Source organism: Macaca mulatta, chromosome 1 (assembly GCF_049350105.2).
Source record: "Macaca mulatta isolate MMU2019108-1 chromosome 1, T2T-MMU8v2.0, whole genome shotgun sequence".
Taxonomy (NCBI): Eukaryota; Metazoa; Chordata; class Mammalia; order Primates; family Cercopithecidae; genus Macaca; species Macaca mulatta.
In genome coordinates this window covers 13,041,702-13,055,267 of record NC_133406.1, presented here as the reverse complement: position 1 = coordinate 13,055,267, position 13,566 = coordinate 13,041,702, and the positions used below count along the sequence as shown (strand labels likewise).

At 47.6% G+C, this 13,566-nt stretch overlaps 2 protein-coding genes across 2 annotated transcripts in view; one reads left to right on the top strand and one right to left on the bottom strand.

Moving 5' to 3' along the window:
- The window catches only part of NID1 (nidogen 1), a 95,112-nt gene that overhangs the window by 39,368 nt on the left and 42,178 nt on the right, over positions 1-13,566 (bottom strand). The window contains exons 8-10 of the mRNA XM_015126951.3: positions 13,137-13,382; positions 11,002-11,145; positions 3,654-3,779 (exon numbers count right to left, since the gene is read on the bottom strand). Coding sequence (XP_014982437.3) covers positions 3,654-3,779; positions 11,002-11,145; positions 13,137-13,382 — 516 coding nt within the window. The remainder of the gene's footprint in view (positions 1-3,653; positions 3,780-11,001; positions 11,146-13,136; positions 13,383-13,566) is intronic.
- On the top strand, positions 11,421-13,053 carry LOC114678808 (uncharacterized). Its single transcript, XM_077988785.1, has 3 exons — positions 11,421-11,425; positions 11,713-12,073; positions 13,016-13,053. Exons 1-3 carry the CDS (start codon positions 11,421-11,423, stop codon positions 13,025-13,027), a joined length of 378 nt encoding a protein of 125 aa, XP_077844911.1. The 3' UTR covers positions 13,028-13,053.

Sequence of the window (13,566 nt, the reverse complement as noted above, 5' to 3'; positions counted from 1 at the left end):
CAAAAGGTTGATGCACAGTCTTAGGAAGAAAGTCATCTGAGCAGGCCACGTGCCCCTCCCAGCTCTATAAAGAGGGACCATGCCTGGACCCTAGACCCCTAGGCACGTCCACAGCTTCATCCCCACCCCACTCCTCACTGGGCTGGTACCACTGCCTTCACCGTTTCCTCCCACCTGGGTTCTGCCTCTGATGGGTCTTGACTGACTAACACCACGGTTGGTCATTCCGCCTGGCTTGACCTCAGTTTCACTCTGTGAGTCTGTCTCAGGCCACTCTCCAAACCAGATCCCCATCACGGGTCCCCAGGACCCAACTTTCCCTTCATCTGGATGTGGGGGTGGGACATCTGCTGATGCCACACTTCTGATGGCAACTCTGTCGAGACCGCTTGGAGGGAAGGAGCTGAGACTTTCACGTGGTGTCTTCAGCCTTGGCCCACCCTGGACAGGTGGAACATTCACTACAAATGCCCAAGTCAGTCACCCACTTGCCACCAAGGAAGGACAAATAAATGTTTCCAAGCCAAGGAGATGGGTATGGTTATGGTTAGAAGACTGTGAGCCTTTGGAGTAGGCAGCCTTGGTATATATCAGGTACCACGGGTCAACCACACAGCCTTAGACAAATTGTGTAATTCTCAGAGGTTTATGTTCTTCCCCCCACTCCCAACTCTCTCTCTCTCTCTCTCTTTCTCTCCCTCTCTCTCTCTCTCTCTCTTTCTCTGTCTGTCTGCACTTAAGGCAGGACAAACTGAAATCAATCTTAGGAAGACTCATGGAGGAGAAACATGAGTCCTCCTTCATCTGGGATAATCCAGCTACCCAAGACCTGCTGGGAGGGAAAGATGTGTGTTCTGACATCGGGAGGATGGGGCTTTGTCCTGGCTCTGAATGCTTTTAGAAAATCAGAAGCAAAATGCAATGGTGCCTTAGGAACCCCAGAGTAACTGAACCAGCTGTTAAAAATCACTCTGTAGACCTCAACCCTTGCCTTCCACCTTGAGGTAGCAGCACAAGATGGGGCATTGTCACCTAGCCTCTGTGACACTCATCTACTCCTCAGCCCTCCTTCCATGAGTTCTATCATCAGGACTCTTAAGAGAATCACAGTCCCATCTACGGGCCTCTCTGTGCTTGGCATACTGGAAGTTAACTGCTGCAGCTTTTTGCCTAAGCCTGGCCCTGTTCTTGCCTCAAGAGAAGAGCTGATGCATGCCATCGTGCCCTGCACCAAGATGCCCAGGGCAGGTGAAGTAGAACCTCAAGTTCACCACACTCCATATGCCAGCCCAGTGTCACAGGGCTATGTCCATTCAGAGGGGTGTCTGCGTCTTCACATCAAGGTGACTTACAGGCAAGCTGAGGCCCATCTTTCCTTCACAAAAACATGTTTTGCACATTTCAATTAACCGCAAAGTTGGTACCCGGGGGCAAAGAGAGTCATGAGTTTACAGAAAATGCCAAAGATGGAAGTCCACAAACATCCCTTCCCCGATAATGGATACCAATCCTCATGAAAAGATAACTCCCCTTGGCCAGCCCACAACCCTGCCTGAGCCGCCAGCCCCTCACAGTTGGCAGAGCACACCTTGCCCTGTCTATTTCTTCACCTTGCTCCTTTCTGACCTGCAGGGTAACCTTCCCAGTGCTGGCTTCCAACCTACAACACTGTTTTAACAAGGAATTCTAAGAGAGATAGAATGACCACTCAATTACTCAGTCACAAGCCAGAGTTATTTCTTTGAATGCATGTAGGCAGACTTGGTTCTACAGTGAGCCTTCTCTCTGCACAGTGAGTCTCAAAGGAGCCAATTAAAAGGGGTGAAGATGTTCTCCCTCAAATATATAGGCCGGGTGTGGTGACTTACACCTGTAATCCCAGCACTTTGGGAGGCTGAGGCAGGCAGATCACCTGAGGTCAGGAGTTCGAGACCAGCCTGGCCAACATGGTGAAACCCCGTCTCTACTAAAAATACAAAATTAGCTGGGCGTGGTGGTGCATGCCTGTAATTCCAGCTACTCGGGAGGCTGAGGCAGGAGAATTGCTTGAACCCTGGAGGCAGAGGTTGCAGTGAGCAAAGATCGCGCCATTGCACTCCAGCCTGGGTGACAAGAGCAAAACTCTATCTCAAAAAAAAAAAAAAAAAAAGGAGGCTAGAGATCAGGGGAGAGGATGAGAGCCTGCCCGCAGCTGGCCTGTGTCCTCCTTGACAGCTCTGGAGGCACCTCCAAGAGCTCCATGGGTCACAGGAAACCAATGATCCGGTCTAATCACCTCATTTTACAGACGAGGAACTGAGCCCCAGAGAGGGTGCCTTCCTCAGAAGTAAATGTCTGAAGCAGACATTTGCCCAGCACCTGTCTTGCACCCCACCCTGCCCCTTCAGTGAGTGTGGACATCAGGAATGACTGGATCCAGAAACCTAGGTCACCATGCTCCACACAGGTGTCCCAGGATAGATCTCAGTTACTGTGCACATCATCACCCAGGGGATCAAGTATCCACTGCCCAAGCTTGAGCTGAAGTGTAATGTAAACGGTATGGTCATTAAAACTAAACTTTTGAATCTCCTTAGCCTCAAGCAGCAGAGAAAGAAATCATGCCAAATACACAGAAACTGATGTTCTTTACTGAGGAAAAAAAAAACAAGCAGCAGTAACTTTAGCAGAGTGAAAATCTCAACTGTGCAGAGGGGACTGGCCTCCCTGAGCTCACAGATGTTTGGGTCACACTCAAAATATGAGAACTGCCTGTTCCCTCCCACCCTCAAGACACCACCTCACCCCAGGACCTTGGCAGCCTTACCCAAGCTTTGAGACAGAGCAAAAAGAAAATATTCTAGGGTTTGGTGAACAGTGAGGGAAAGGCAAGAAGATGGTTTGCTGACATGGTACAGGAAGAATCTGTTTTAAATTGGGGAGACATGTTGAGTTCAGATGCCCGTTTGACATGTCACCCTCCAGACCTGGGAACATGCTGGCCTTGGTCGTTCAAGAATCTTGAATGACCAGGTCAAAGTGCACCAAGAGGAAAAAGATAAAGAATTTAAACAATCTGGCTGTTTGTGGCTGGCCCATCCTCATCACCACCAAAATCATCATTCAGCAAGAGCATAATTAGCCTAATTAACAGCTGCAACTTACTTCAATAAGGCTAAGAAATTATGCTGCTGCTCGCGGTTGGTAAAATTAAAATCCATAAATAGAATGACCCCAATTGGAATTTCAGATGTAACTCAGGTAGAATTCAATCTAAGATAGGTAATGATACAAAAGTACCTATAAGGTAGTTCCTCAATATGAATTCCAAGGCTACTGATTACTGGAAGAAACATGTCTAATAGCTTTATAGTTATTAAAAGCATAATAAAAATGATTAAAAGAAGTTTATAAGAGGCAAATGTAATGCAAAAGCTGGCAACAGGAGAGGCGATGGTATTACTAGTGTAGGCAATAACGTTGCTTACTCACTGTACTTGTGACTCTTCAGATAGTTGGAGGGCAGGGGCTAAGTCTGATTCATCTTTGTAAATTACCCTTCCCAGCTCCTTCCAACTTGACCAGACTCATTTTTACCTGGAACCAGACCTTTTGCACAAGAGCTAATGCACACCATGTGAATAATGTTTTGAGAAGTTACCTGGAGAACTTACCCACACACGTTCCCTCATCTGAAAACTGGTAGCCCTCCACACACTCGCAGCGGAAGGTTCCTGGGTGATTATTGCAGACTGCGTGGCTCCCACACACTGAGGGTTGTTCTGAACATTCATCAATATCTGCAGCAAATTTTTTTTTAATGCAGGCTTTTTTTAAACCTCTTCAAACATTACTGACTATAATAAAATAGCATTTTCACCTAACAATAGATCAATTTTAAAACAAATTTTTCTTTTTTTTTTTTTTTCCCGAGATGGAGTCTTGCTCTGTCGCCCAGTGCTGGAGTGCAATGGTGCGATCTCAGTTCACTGCGACCTCTGCCTCCAGGGTTCAAGTGATTCTCCTGCCTCAGCCTCCCCCGTAGCTGGGATTACATGTGCGCACCACCACGCCTGGCCAATTTTTGTATTTTTAGTAGAGACGAGGTTTCAACATGTTGGCCAGGCTGGTCTCAAACTCCTGACCTCGTGATCCACCCGGCTCGGCCTCCCAAAGTGCTGGGATTACAGGTGTGAGCCGCTGCCCCAGCCTAAAACAAATTTTCTATATACCAAAAGTAGTGTTAAATACAATTTTTGTGCATAACTGGAGAGAGTGATCCCCACACCCTTCTCCCAAAGAAACGTGTGCTTCCCCCACCTCTCCTGGAGTTAACTGCTGAGCTTGGGACCCCTGAACACGAGTCTCTCCCATTAGATTGCCAAATACATGTTACAAGGACACAGAGACACATCTCTGGACTCTGAATACTGAGAGTCTCTGAATATTAAATATATTCTCAAGTCCTAAACTTGAGAATTTCAAGTCCTATATTTAAGTCCTAAACTTGAGAGTATATTTAAATATGCTGTTATTCAAAAATATTACTTTCTCCATTACTGTTACAAAGGAAAGTTGAACAATTTACAGCTTAATTGTGAATTTTTGAATATTATCTAGGGCTTAATGGACTAAAAGGGAAGTCATTCACTCATAAGACTATAAATGAACTAGGAGAGTGATGTCCTTTTCTATGACAATACCACAGCCACCATCATGGGGTAACATGGAGTAAACAAACATAGGCTTTGGAGTTGGACCTAGCTAGGTTCAAATCCTGCTTCCTTTAGCTACTAACTTGTGTGGTCTTGGGCAAGTTATCCAACTACTCAGCCTCAGTTCCCCCTTTGGTAAATAAGTATAATACTACTTATCTTGAGGGTTATATAAGTATAATACTACTTATCTTCTGCAGATTACAGAAAATAGATGGAGGCCCCAGCAATGCTCCAGACAGCCAGCTATGATTATATTAACCAGGGATTCATCCAACACCCCAGCCATGGTGATGAATTCAGCTGACTCTGGGAACACGGCCCTCAGATGGCCGCCAGGCTTTGGGTGCCAGGCTGTGGCTACCACTCATGTAAGGCTGGTTAGCCCAGGCAAGAAACTGAGCTAACCTGTCATCCCCCTGGTTACGTGGCCACTGATGGGGGCTGAAATGAACAGTTACACAAGGTTCTTCCCACGTCAACCTGTCAACCTCATACTCAGAGTGTAGACAGCTACTTCTGGCATTTCTAAAACCCTGAGATGTGCATGAGGAGGGCCTCCCAAAGTGCTGGGATTACAGGCATGAGCCACAGCTCTTAGTCTAAAACAAATTTAGACATGTTTTAGACCTAAAACAAATAAGACATGTTTCTCATAATGGCTGAGACCACACAACTCTTCCACCACTCATAAATCTCTTCCCCAATGCTTTCATGTGAATCTTTGACACATGGGAGTCAAAGCCTCCTATGTCCACCTTCAATGGCCAGTCTAGCCAGGCCTTTGTTGGTGAGAGAAATGTCCTGCTGGCCTATTGGTCAACATTGCACAAGACAAGCATTCTTGCCACATCAGCCCCATAGTTTGTCCTGTACCCAGGCAAATAACCAAACCAAATGCTACTCAACTTTTAGAGATTATACTGATACGTGTGTGTTCTGTGACGTGTTTAAGACACAAGGTCTCAGTACTGAACCAGGCACAGCCAGAAGGTTCTGGAACAAAGCCCCTCCCAAAGCAGGCTCTTACGCAAGCTGAAGCTGGGGATGGCCGTGGGGAAGGAGTGCACCCAGCACGTGTGGACTTCACAGCTCCATCCATCAGCTGCCGCTCCAACATGGGAGAAAAAGGGGCTTCCTGTGTCCACTGCCTCTGTGCTGCAACTCTCAGAGGACACTCCCAGCACAGATGTCTGGAAACATTGTACACATTGCAGGGCTCAGTGACTTAGACTCTATTGCCAAAGCACGAGAGCACAGAGCAGCAGTTTTCAATCAAGAAGACAGAGCAAAATCACAGGGGATCTTCTTCAAGCTCTGTTCCTGACTGGGAACATTTATGCAAGGGGAAGCTGTGTTTTGAAAAAGGCTTCTATGTTGACCAGGCTCTTCTCTCTCGCCCTACCTGAAAAGCTATCAACAAATAAGACCTCAGGGCTGCTGAGATGATGGAGGCGATGGTTCCCTAACACAGCCTCCTCCTCCATGCAGGCTTACACACACATGCTGGACTAGATAACAAACACCCTTTCTTAAGGGACAAGACCCTAGCAATTCAATTTCCCAGCTCATGGTCTTCGTAGTTTGGAAATTAGTTCATGGTCTTCGTAGTTTGGAAATTCTTCCTAATTTAAATCTTCTCTTCTAGGGCCAGGCGAGGTGGCTCATACCTGTAATCCCATCACTCTGGGAGGCTGAAGCAGACGGACCACCTGAGGTCAGGAGTTCGAGACCAGCCTGATCAACATGGTGAAACCCCATCTCCACTAAAAATACAAACATTAGCCGGGCGTGGTGGCATGTGCCTGTAATCCCAGCTACCTGGGAGGCTGAGGCAGGAGAATCGCTTGAACCCAGCGGGTGGAAGTTGCAGTGAGCCGAGATTGCATCATTGCACTCCTGCCTGGGTGACAGAGCAAGACTCTGTCTCAAAAAAAAAAAAAATCTTCTTTTCTATAAATTGAAGCCAGGTCCTTAACCCTTTCTTCAGTTGAAATTGTAAAGTGTCAACTGTCTCTCATAACATACCACAGTATCTACTGGAAAATGATGATTCCTATTATTTAGCATCTGGTCAACCTCTTCTCTGGAAAGAGATTTCCTTTCACAGGATAACTTTCTAACTCAATAGGAAAATCCTGGATCCTTCTTGTCATTGCTGCCTCCTTTTTGACTTTTTTCAGAGTGGCTACTTTTCACATATTTTCAACAACTGTAAGTTTCTCCAATTTTTCCCTTTCACAAAGGCCAGGCTCTTACAGGAGAAGAGTCTCATTGCCAATTTGCTAAATGCCTTCTACATACTCAACGATTACTCAATGAGAGATGAGCCAAAACTATCTCTACAGGCTCTAAATTGAGAAACAGTGGGAGCCATCCTGCCATGGACCAGAGAGAATCACAGAGCTCTGTGAAATCGTCTCCAAATTACTGTGGAGGTTCACTGTGCGACGTCTCACCAAAACCACCCTTGTTTGGGGTGTCATATACCATTATGTCAGCGCTGCACACCGAATCACAAAGGCTCATCCTCATTCTCCTCTAACGCACTTCCCAGGTCAAAATAACACATGAAGTGATCTGCTTAATGCAATTTCCTATTTTAAGCCTCATGTCTCGATGCATTAACACTTCAAGGCATGTTCTAGTGACCCAGAACAATAAGTGTCCTGACTGGGAATACGCTCGCATTCCACGGAGGTAATAAGTCAGAACGAACACTCACCACGGGACAAAAGCAAGTCTACATGCAACCACCTGTCTTCCTGGACAAGGATATTAGAGGATTTTCTAGGATGGTGCAGACTACATAAGGGATGGCTGGTTGTGCCTTCTGAAGTGAAGCATTCCCACTGTGGCAAGCTCAGGCACCAAGGGCAGAATTAGCCAGGAGGTCACAGTTCAACATTGGCAGACCGGGTTACTTCCACACTTTACTATCCAGGAGGCTTACGAAATTGAAGCATGGCTGTGTAACGAGGAGGCGTGGATCAGTGAAGGAGCCCCACCCCCGCACACTGACCGTCTTCGCAGCCTGGGAGGGCCCCTGTTCACACACACACACACACACACACACACACACACACACACACACCACGGCATCATGCTGCTTTGAACTGGCCAGAGCCAATTTAGCCATTCAAGGCTGTCAGGCTCTTTGCAGGATATACTGGGAAACTGACGATTGTAGGTGAGTAGGCACTATGTCCCCTCCCTAGCGATACATTACCAGGAAGGTGAGTCTCAGACTGAATTCTACCACTTACAAAGCTATCAGCAAGCTGGCCAAACATACAGCCTGTACTATGCGCACAAGTTCCTGCCCTCCAGTATTTCAGACATCCTGACAGGCACCTTGCATGGTAGGTTCACTATGAAGCAAACACCGCAAGGCCCTGACAGCAGGATCTTCTAACCTTCACGTTACATCAGCACACCAAATCTGCCATTAGCTGCAGCTGCTGGATTCCAGACCTCAGGCATGATTCCCAAATTCTGAGACTGCTGGGTTTGCCAGATTCTTATACCTCGGTCAAGCAGGGGTAGAGGGAACTGTTCATTTTTCTGGCCAACCATATGTGAACACACTATTCATCCCACTAGGGAAGCTTCCTTCTAGCGTTCCTTATGCTCATTAGTGAGCCCTGTCACTAATTGCAGGCTTAAATAGCACTGCTTGAAGCACTTGGCATTCTTGCCCTTGGTAGTGGACTGACTTCCCCTTGGCAGTAGATTAAAATTTAGTAACAAACAAATATCAAGCTGCCTACATGAAAGTATTTGAACTTAAGTTATAAATAATAAAATAACTGCAACTAGAAGATGGAGTAATACAGATGCTTGAGTCAGAGACTTGTGTTCAAATACTATTTGTCACAGCTCACTTTAATGAGCCTCAGTTTTCTCGTCTATAAGAAAAGAGTGTTGGGAGGCCAAGGCAAGTGGATCACTTGAACCCAGGAGTTTGAGACCAGCCTGGGCAACATGGAGAAACCCCATCTCTACAAAAAATACAAAATTAGCCAGGCGTGGTGGCACACCTGTAGTCCCAGCTATTCGGGAGACTGAGGTGGGAGGATCACCTGAGCCCAGGAGGTTGAGGCTGGAGTGAGCCAAGATCGTGCCACTGCACTTCAGCCTGGGCAACACAGTGAGACCCTGTCTCAAAAACAATAAAAATAAAATAAATAAATAAATAAATAAATAAATAAATAAATAGAATGAAACTCACACCCATTAGGATGGCCCCTATTTTTTTTTTTTTTTTCTGGAGACGGAGTCTCACTATCACCCAGGCTGCAGTGCAGTGGTGTGATCTCCGCTCACTGAAATCTCTGCCTCCCGGGCTCAAGCAATTCTCCTGCCTCAGCCTCCCAAGTAGCTGGGACTGCAGACACTCGCTACCACGCCTGGCTAATTTTTGCATTTTAGTAGATACGGGGTTTCACCATCTTGGCCAGGCTGGTCTTGAACTCCTGACCTCATGATCCATACGCCTCGGCCACCCAAAGTGCTGGGATTACAGGCATGAGCCACTGCGCCTGGCCTCCTATTTTAAAAAGCACAGAAAACAAGCGTTTTCAAGGAGATGGAGAAATGGAAACACTTGTGCACTGTAGGTGGGAACATAAAATGTTGCAGCCACTATGGAAAACGTTGTGGTGGTTCCTCAAAAAATTAAAGATGGAAAGGCTAGGCATGGCAGCTCACGCCTATAATCCCAGCACTTTGGGAGGCTGAGGAGGGCGGATCACTTGAGGTCAGGAGTTCGAGACCAGCCTGGCCAACATGGTGAAACCCCGAATCTACTAAAAATACAAAAATTAGCCAGGCATGGTGGCGAGCACTTGTAGTCCCAGCTACGCGGGAGGCTGAGGCAGGAGAATCACTTGAGCCTGGGAGGCAGAGGCTGCAGTGAGCCAAGATCACACCACTGCACTCCAGCCTGAGCGACAGAGCAAGACTCCATCTCAAAAAAAAAAAAAAAAATTAAAGATAGAATTACCACATGATTCAGCAATCCCACTTTTGAATGTATACCCAAAAGAACGGAAAGCAGGAACTTCAACAGACATTTGCACACCCACGTTCATAACAACATTATTTGCAATAGCCGGAAGGCGGAAGCAACCCATGCGCCCACTGATGGATGGCTAAACAAAACGTAACACGTACATGCAATGGAATATTATCTAATCTTAAAAAGGAAAAAAATTCTGACACATGTGACAACATAGGTGAGGCTTGAAGACATTATGCTATGTGAAATAAGCCAGTCACAGAAGAACAAATACAATATGATTCCACATATGCAATCGTTAGAATAATCAAATGTATAGAGACAGGAAGTAGAATGGTGATTGCCAAGGACTAAAGGAAGGGGGAAATGCGAGTTGTTGTTTAATGGGTACAGAGTTCGTTTTGCAAGATGGAGAGTTCTGGACATGGACAGTGGTGATGGTGACACAATAAAACGAATGCATGTATTGCTACTGAACTGTACACTTAAAAAGTGTTAAAATGGTATATTTTATGTTACGTATATTTTACCACAATCGAACAATTTTTTTTTTAATAAAGGAACAAAAAATCAATTTCATTAGAGTTGTTGAAGAATTAAATGAGATGATGTTTGTGAAGCACTTAGTTCAAACAGCGCCTGGGTAAATTATAGCTATTGTTATATTACTGATGTTATCATTAACAGCTGACTTACAACTTCCTTTAAAACTGTGCATTCTTAAGATGGAGTGGAGTGCTGGGCGCGGTGGCTCACGCCTGTAATCCCAGCACTTTGGGAGGCCGAGGCTGGCGAATCACGAGGTCAGGAGATCGAGACCATCCCGGCTAACACAATGAAACCCCTTCTCTACTAAAAATACAAAAAAATTAGCCAGGCGTGGTGGCAGGCGCCTGTAGTCCCAGCTACTCGGGAGGCTGAGGCAGGAGAATGGCGTGAACCCGGAAGGTGGAGCTTGCAGTGAGCCGAGATCGCGAGATCGCGCCACCGCACTCCAGCCTGGGCAGCAGAGCGAGACTCCGTCTCAAAAAAAAAAAAGATGGAGTGGAGTGTGGCCTTAGGAATTCTACTCTGCTGCTTAGATCAGATGAAAGAATGGGCCAGTACTCCTGAGTCTACCCACGAGAACAGTGAATGTGAAGCATAAATGATTCAGGCCTGGCATATCCACCAGTATTTATCTCATCCGTGCTTCCTTGCTGCACCCAGTTCTCTGGCTTACTGAATCTGGATGCCTCCTCCTCGCCTGATTTCCCAGCCCCAACAAGTCAGAATCAAAGGCTGTACCGTAGCAGGTCCGCCCGTCTCCTCGGAATCCGATGGAGCACTCGCAGGTGAACTGTGTCCTGGGACCAGGGCGACAGGCCGCGTTGGTGTCACACCCATGAGTGCCGATGTAGCAGGGATTCTGAAGAGCATCAGGGGAGCCTTCTGTGAGGGCAGAGACATTGGAACCAAGTGAGTCTTCAGGAGCTCTTGCAGGTTTCCTTCTTCCACAGAAAGTCAACCACAACTGGGGAGCAAGAAGGTGATCACAGAAGAGCAGAGTGGAATGGGACACCAGCCAATTCCTGTGTTGCCCTGGGGCAGGACCAGCATGGCCCCCGCCCCCCGTTTTTGTAAATAAAGTTTTATTAGGAACCAGCCACGTCCATTTGTTAATGTGTGGTCTATGGCTGCATTTGTGCTACCATGGCAGAGCTGACATGTCGTGATAGAGACTGTATAGCCAGCAAAACCTAAAATATCTACTATCTGGTCCTTCACCAAAAATGCACCGACTCCTGATGCCTGGAGCCACAGGTGCTACAGGAGAGAGAACGCCTACCTTCTTTCTGCTTCATAAAGTTAAAGCGAGGACGAATTAATTAGCTGGAGAAATGATTTGGATATAGAGGAAGAATCAAAGACAACTGAAAAAAAGGAAAGATTTTAAGGCCCAGACCAGACCCAATTATACGGGACCCCCGAGGCTTAAAGATATGGACAAATGTGAAGTCTGACACCGGTATGTCACAAAAGCTCACTAAACCTCAGCTCCTTCCCGACAGCCGGGAACGGGCAGAGACCTGACCACGGCGCCAGCCGGGAACGCGCAGAGACCGGACCAAGGCCCCAGCCGGGAACGCGCAGAGACCTGACCACGGCGCCAGCCGGGAACGCGCAGAGACCGGACCAAGGCGCCAGCCGGGAACGCCCACAGACCGGACCACGGCGCCACCCGGGAACGCCCACGGACCGGACCACGGCGCCACCCGGGAAGGCCCAGAGACCGGACCAGGGTGCCAGCCGGAAACGCCCGCGGACCGGACCACCGCGCAAGCCGGAAACGCCCAGAGACCGGACCACCGCGCCAGTGGTGTGCAGTCACAGGGCAAGCGTTTGTTTTAGGCTCCCTCCCTAATTTTATTTTTTCCTCGGGCACTAACCACACAATTCAGTTGCTTTTTTTTTTTTTTGAGACAGCCCCGCTCTGTTGCCCAGGCTGGAGTGCAGTGGTGTGATCTTGGTTCACTGCAACCTTCGCCTCCCAGGTTCAAGCGATTTTCCCGCCTCAGCCTCCCCGAGTAGCTGGGATTACAGCCACACACCACCACGCCCGGCTAAATTTTGTATTTTTAGTAGAGATAGGGTTTCTCCATGTTGGCCAGGCTGGTCTCAAAGTCCTGGCCTCAGGTGATCCATCCAGCTTGGCCTCCCAAAGTGCTGGGATTACAAGCGTGAGCCACCACGCTCGGCCCTACAATTTCTTTTTGCTATTGCACCTGGCCCTACAATTTCTTTTTTTCTTTTTCTTTTTTGTTTTTGAGCCACAGTCTCACTCCATTGCCCAGGCTGGAGTGCAGTGGCACAATCTCAGCTGACTGCAACCTCTGCCTCCGGGTTCAAGCGATTCTCCTGCCTCAGCCTCCCAAGTAGCTGGGATTACAGGCACGTGCCACCATGCCTGGCTAATTTTTGTATTTTTAGTAGATACGGGGTTTCACCATGTTGGCCAGGCTGGTCTCGAACTCCTGACCTCAAGTGATCCACCCACCTCAGCCTCCCAAAGTGCTGGGAAGACAGGCGTGAGCCACTGCACCTGGCCTACAATTTCTTTCAAGGTTGAATATTAAAGGGTTTTAAAAGCCCTGCCAATGCCAGCAGTAGCCTTAAGAGGGTCCACTCTGTAAGGCACCTCAACAGGTTAGCATTCTGCACTTTACTCTAAATAGGATCATGAATAGGCCTTTGGTTGGAAGAACAGACAGGCAGCTTTTCGAAGAATCACAAATAACAAGACATTTTTTTTTCCTGCCAGAAAATATTTTAGCATAATTTTCTTCTATAGACTGCAAGTAAGAGACCAAAAATAATGTCAAAGAGTGGGGTTTTAAAAAATGCATGAGCACCTGTGCCCAGCATGAGCTGTGTCCCCTTACCCCTCACAGGCCCAATGGAGTTGCTGAGAGCATAGCGCAGGATCCTCTCCTCCTGGTTGTACAGGACGAACACGCTGTCCACCGAGAGCTGCTGGGTGCTGGGCAGGGCTGGGCGGGAGTCATCGTGGACGCATTCCTGGAAGGTGATTGTCTGGCGCCACTGGTAAGTGTAGACGCGGGAAGGAGCTGCCCCCTCTCGCTCCGGCTCCGTCACTGTGTACTCCCGGGTGGAGGAGGAAGTGATCACTGCAGAGTGGGAAGGAGGGAGGGGACAAGGCAGGAAGACAAAGGGAAGATGGTTAAGGATGCAAGAAGCTGAATCAAGGGCTTTGAAAGCACCAATGGCATTCCCTCCCCATAAGGCTACCAGACGACAGATCAGACAGAACAGCTTAAATAAGACCATTTGTTTGTACTCGGTCTGAGTCTA